General features: G+C 42.7%; 1 protein-coding gene across 4 annotated transcripts in view; it reads left to right on the top strand.

Moving 5' to 3' along the window:
* LOC103596914 (nesprin-1) overlaps positions 1–3,114 on the top strand; it is a 168,877-nt gene that overhangs the window by 59,241 nt on the left and 106,522 nt on the right. For all 4 annotated transcript variants that reach the window (XM_008580689.1, XM_008580690.1, XM_008580688.1 and 1 more), the window contains one exon: positions 1,743–1,916. In XM_008580689.1, coding sequence (XP_008578911.1) covers positions 1,743–1,916 — 174 coding nt within the window. The remainder of the gene's footprint in view (positions 1–1,742; positions 1,917–3,114) is intronic.

Here is a 3,114-nt window from a genome sequence, read left to right as displayed (position 1 = left end):
CACACACACACACACACACACACAAATAGCTCTTGCATTATTAGTGATGATAATGGAAAAAGCAGTTTTGCCAGTCCAGAAACCCAGTATCCCGTATCCTAAACTATGGGAATTCCCTGTAGGGAAACTCAAAAAATCCCATTGGGTTGTATAAGGTTAAATATTCTGCCATTATATAGCTCTCCGGAGACTTATAAAGGTGGATTTTATGTTTTATTTTTGGGAATTGTACTTCTTGCTATTTTTTTCCCAGAGTTTTTTGTCCAAAACTTCATAATTTATAAAAGCCTTATCATTTGGCTTTGAAAACATTGCTTTAAAGTTCACAGCTGGTTTTTCTCAAATTGTTGACCAGAGCAATAAAAGATCATTCTGAGTTATTCCAGAGGGGAAACTAGGATCAATGAGTATAAATAACAGGGAAATAAAGCTCAATAGAAGGAGAGTAGGCTGCCACCAAGCCCTCCTGGCCATGGGAAGTCCAGCCAAGGATTTCAGGAGAATCTCAGCTTTTATTGAATGTTGGGCTAGGTGACCTTCAAGGTCTTTTCTAACTTTAAGATTCTACGATATAATAATTGTTGGTTAAAAATAATGGTTCTAGCTCCTACTGACCAGCCCGTTTTCTGAGCGAGAGTTCTGCAGTATTGGCAAGGAGCACAGATATAGCCACACTGCTCAGGTCCAAACTCCAACCCTGCCACTACAAACCTTGCGACATTGGGCAAGCTACATAGACTGGGTGGCTCAGTGCTCTCATCTGTAAAATAGAAAATAAAACTACCTACCTCCTAGAGTTATAGAGTTGTTTTGAGGATGAAATGATCAGGTAAAGTGTTTATGGAGTGCCCAGCAAATAATAAACACTCAATTAATGTTAGCTCTTATTATCAACTCCTAGTCCTTCAGTTCTATCCACAGTACTGGGAAGAGGAGATGGGATAGTCCCTATCTCCATTTTCCAGGGTCTATTACACATAAAAAGTAATGATTTAGGGCTGGGTGGTTAGCTCAGTTGGTTAGAGCATGGTGCTATAACAACAGGGTCAAGGGTTCAGATCCCTGTACCCACCAGCCACCAAAAAAAAAAAAGTAATGTTTCAGAAACATTTGTAGGGTTGTGCAAGCCCACAATTCTGCTACATATAGGTATAATACAAAGAAAACTTAAAAATATTTAATGCCCATCAGCATATGTCAAGCTAGTAATAAGCACAACGAGCACTCTGGAAGTTGGAAAGTAGGGCTCAACCCAGCAAAGGAGGAAGGAAAATTATTGAATGTGTCAAGTGAGAACATCTCGAGAACAGAGCATAAGCAGAGGCAGATGATGGAGGAATGGGGGCTGAAGTGGCCGGGCACACGGGAGCCCAGTTGTGTGGTGGAGTGAGCGAGAGGCCGTGAGCAGAGTAAGGAAGGCCAGGCTGCATGTGGGTGAGATATGAAGAAGGCAGAGGAGATTTGTCTGCAGCTGGCACATGTGAAGAGTTTGTTTGGGGGACTGTCTGCAGCACAGCAGTGTGTAGGCTGCACTTGAGTGGGGAGACAAGAGGGCCCGATTGGGAGACAAGCACCCATCTCTGCAGGAAGCGGCAGGTGTCTGTGGGCTAAGGTGGAGGTGAGCAGAGTGGAATGTCATTGCTCACATGTTAGCTGAATTCCATCAGTTTTCGCCTTTGAAGCAATTTTTACTGTAAGGTAGTGCATGAATGTGTTGCTGACTTCTATCTAAAAAATTACAGGAATACTTTCAGGGCCTGGAGTCTCATATGATCTTGACTGAAACACTCTTTAGGAAGATAATCAGCTTTGCAGTCCCAAAGGAAACCCAATTCCACACAGAACTGATGGCTCAGGCTTCTGCTGTACTGAAACGAGCTCACAAGAGGGGCGTGGAACTGGAGTACATTCTAGAGGTGAGACTGTTGATGTAGCGTCTTTCCTACTGCAGACGCCCTACTGCAAAATGGATCTTTAAGGCAAGATGTGTTTATTCATGCAGTTGTCCATGTGTAACCTTGAACTAGCTGTGCCCTCTGGCTCAGGACTGTACTTTTCCTATGGTTATGTGTTGCCTTGTTCCCTTCTATTTCCTACTCACATTGGAATATATGCTGTGCTATCTTATAAGTCAGCTGGAGGAACCCTAGCTTCAGATCATGAGTGAAGGTATTTGGGGTTTTGATATTGAAAAACCCTGATTAGGGTTTTCACAACTAAATGAATCCATCCAGTCTTTACCATAACTCTCTGAGAGGTATTTTGAATCCCTATTTTAGGAATGAGTCTGGGAGCAATTTCTTGACAAGGCACGTGATGGCTTGGTGGCAGAGTCAGCAGTCACACCCACGTCTGTCTGACTTCATAGCCTGAAATGTGTGTTTCTCAATGAGACCTAGCTGACCACGCCATTTAATTGGCAGCCCCAGCACACACACACCTGGCCACTGCCTCCCTCCCCTACACAGCTCTGTTTTATTCCTCTGCAGCACAAGAACTCTCTCATGTACCATAGAACTTACTGTTTGTTTTTGGTTTATTGTTATTGTTGATCGTGTCTGCCCTCACTAGAATGTGAGCTCCATGTAAACAGGGATTTTTGTCTGTTTTATTCACTGCTAGATGCTCTAGGCCTTGGACAGTGCCTGGCAATATGCATTTAGTTAAGTGTATTGAAAAAGGCATCGCTTCTACTGTGACGTCTTGTTGCCACTCCAAGTGCACATTCAAGTAAACACACACACATTGAAAAACCACTGACCCTTGTTATAAATTATTGGAAAAGACTGATTAAAATTTTTTTCCATTTAAAAACAAACTAAAAATCTCAACTTAGGAATAAGTGAATTGGTATTTTTCTTAATAGACTATCTATACTATACATGAATATTTTAAATATGTCTGTGTTTTATTTTAAATTTTACTTGCAATGTAATGAATTTTAGTTCTCTCCCTACATGAAAAGCAAATGTGCCCATCCCTTTTACTTAAATCCTTGCTATGGGGGGCCGGCCCAGTGGCACACTGCTACAGTGCACCGCTTGGGAGCGCGGCGGCGCTCCCACCGATGGTTCGGATCCCACATACAGACCGGTTCCCGCTCACTGGCTGAGC

This window comes from Galeopterus variegatus, unplaced genomic scaffold (assembly GCF_000696425.1).
Source record: "Galeopterus variegatus unplaced genomic scaffold, G_variegatus-3.0.2 Scaffold2146, whole genome shotgun sequence".
In the NCBI taxonomy this organism is placed as follows: Eukaryota; Metazoa; Chordata; class Mammalia; order Dermoptera; family Cynocephalidae; genus Galeopterus; species Galeopterus variegatus.
Note: the sequence above shows the minus strand (reverse complement) of the source record. Positions and strands in the feature narration are given on the sequence as shown.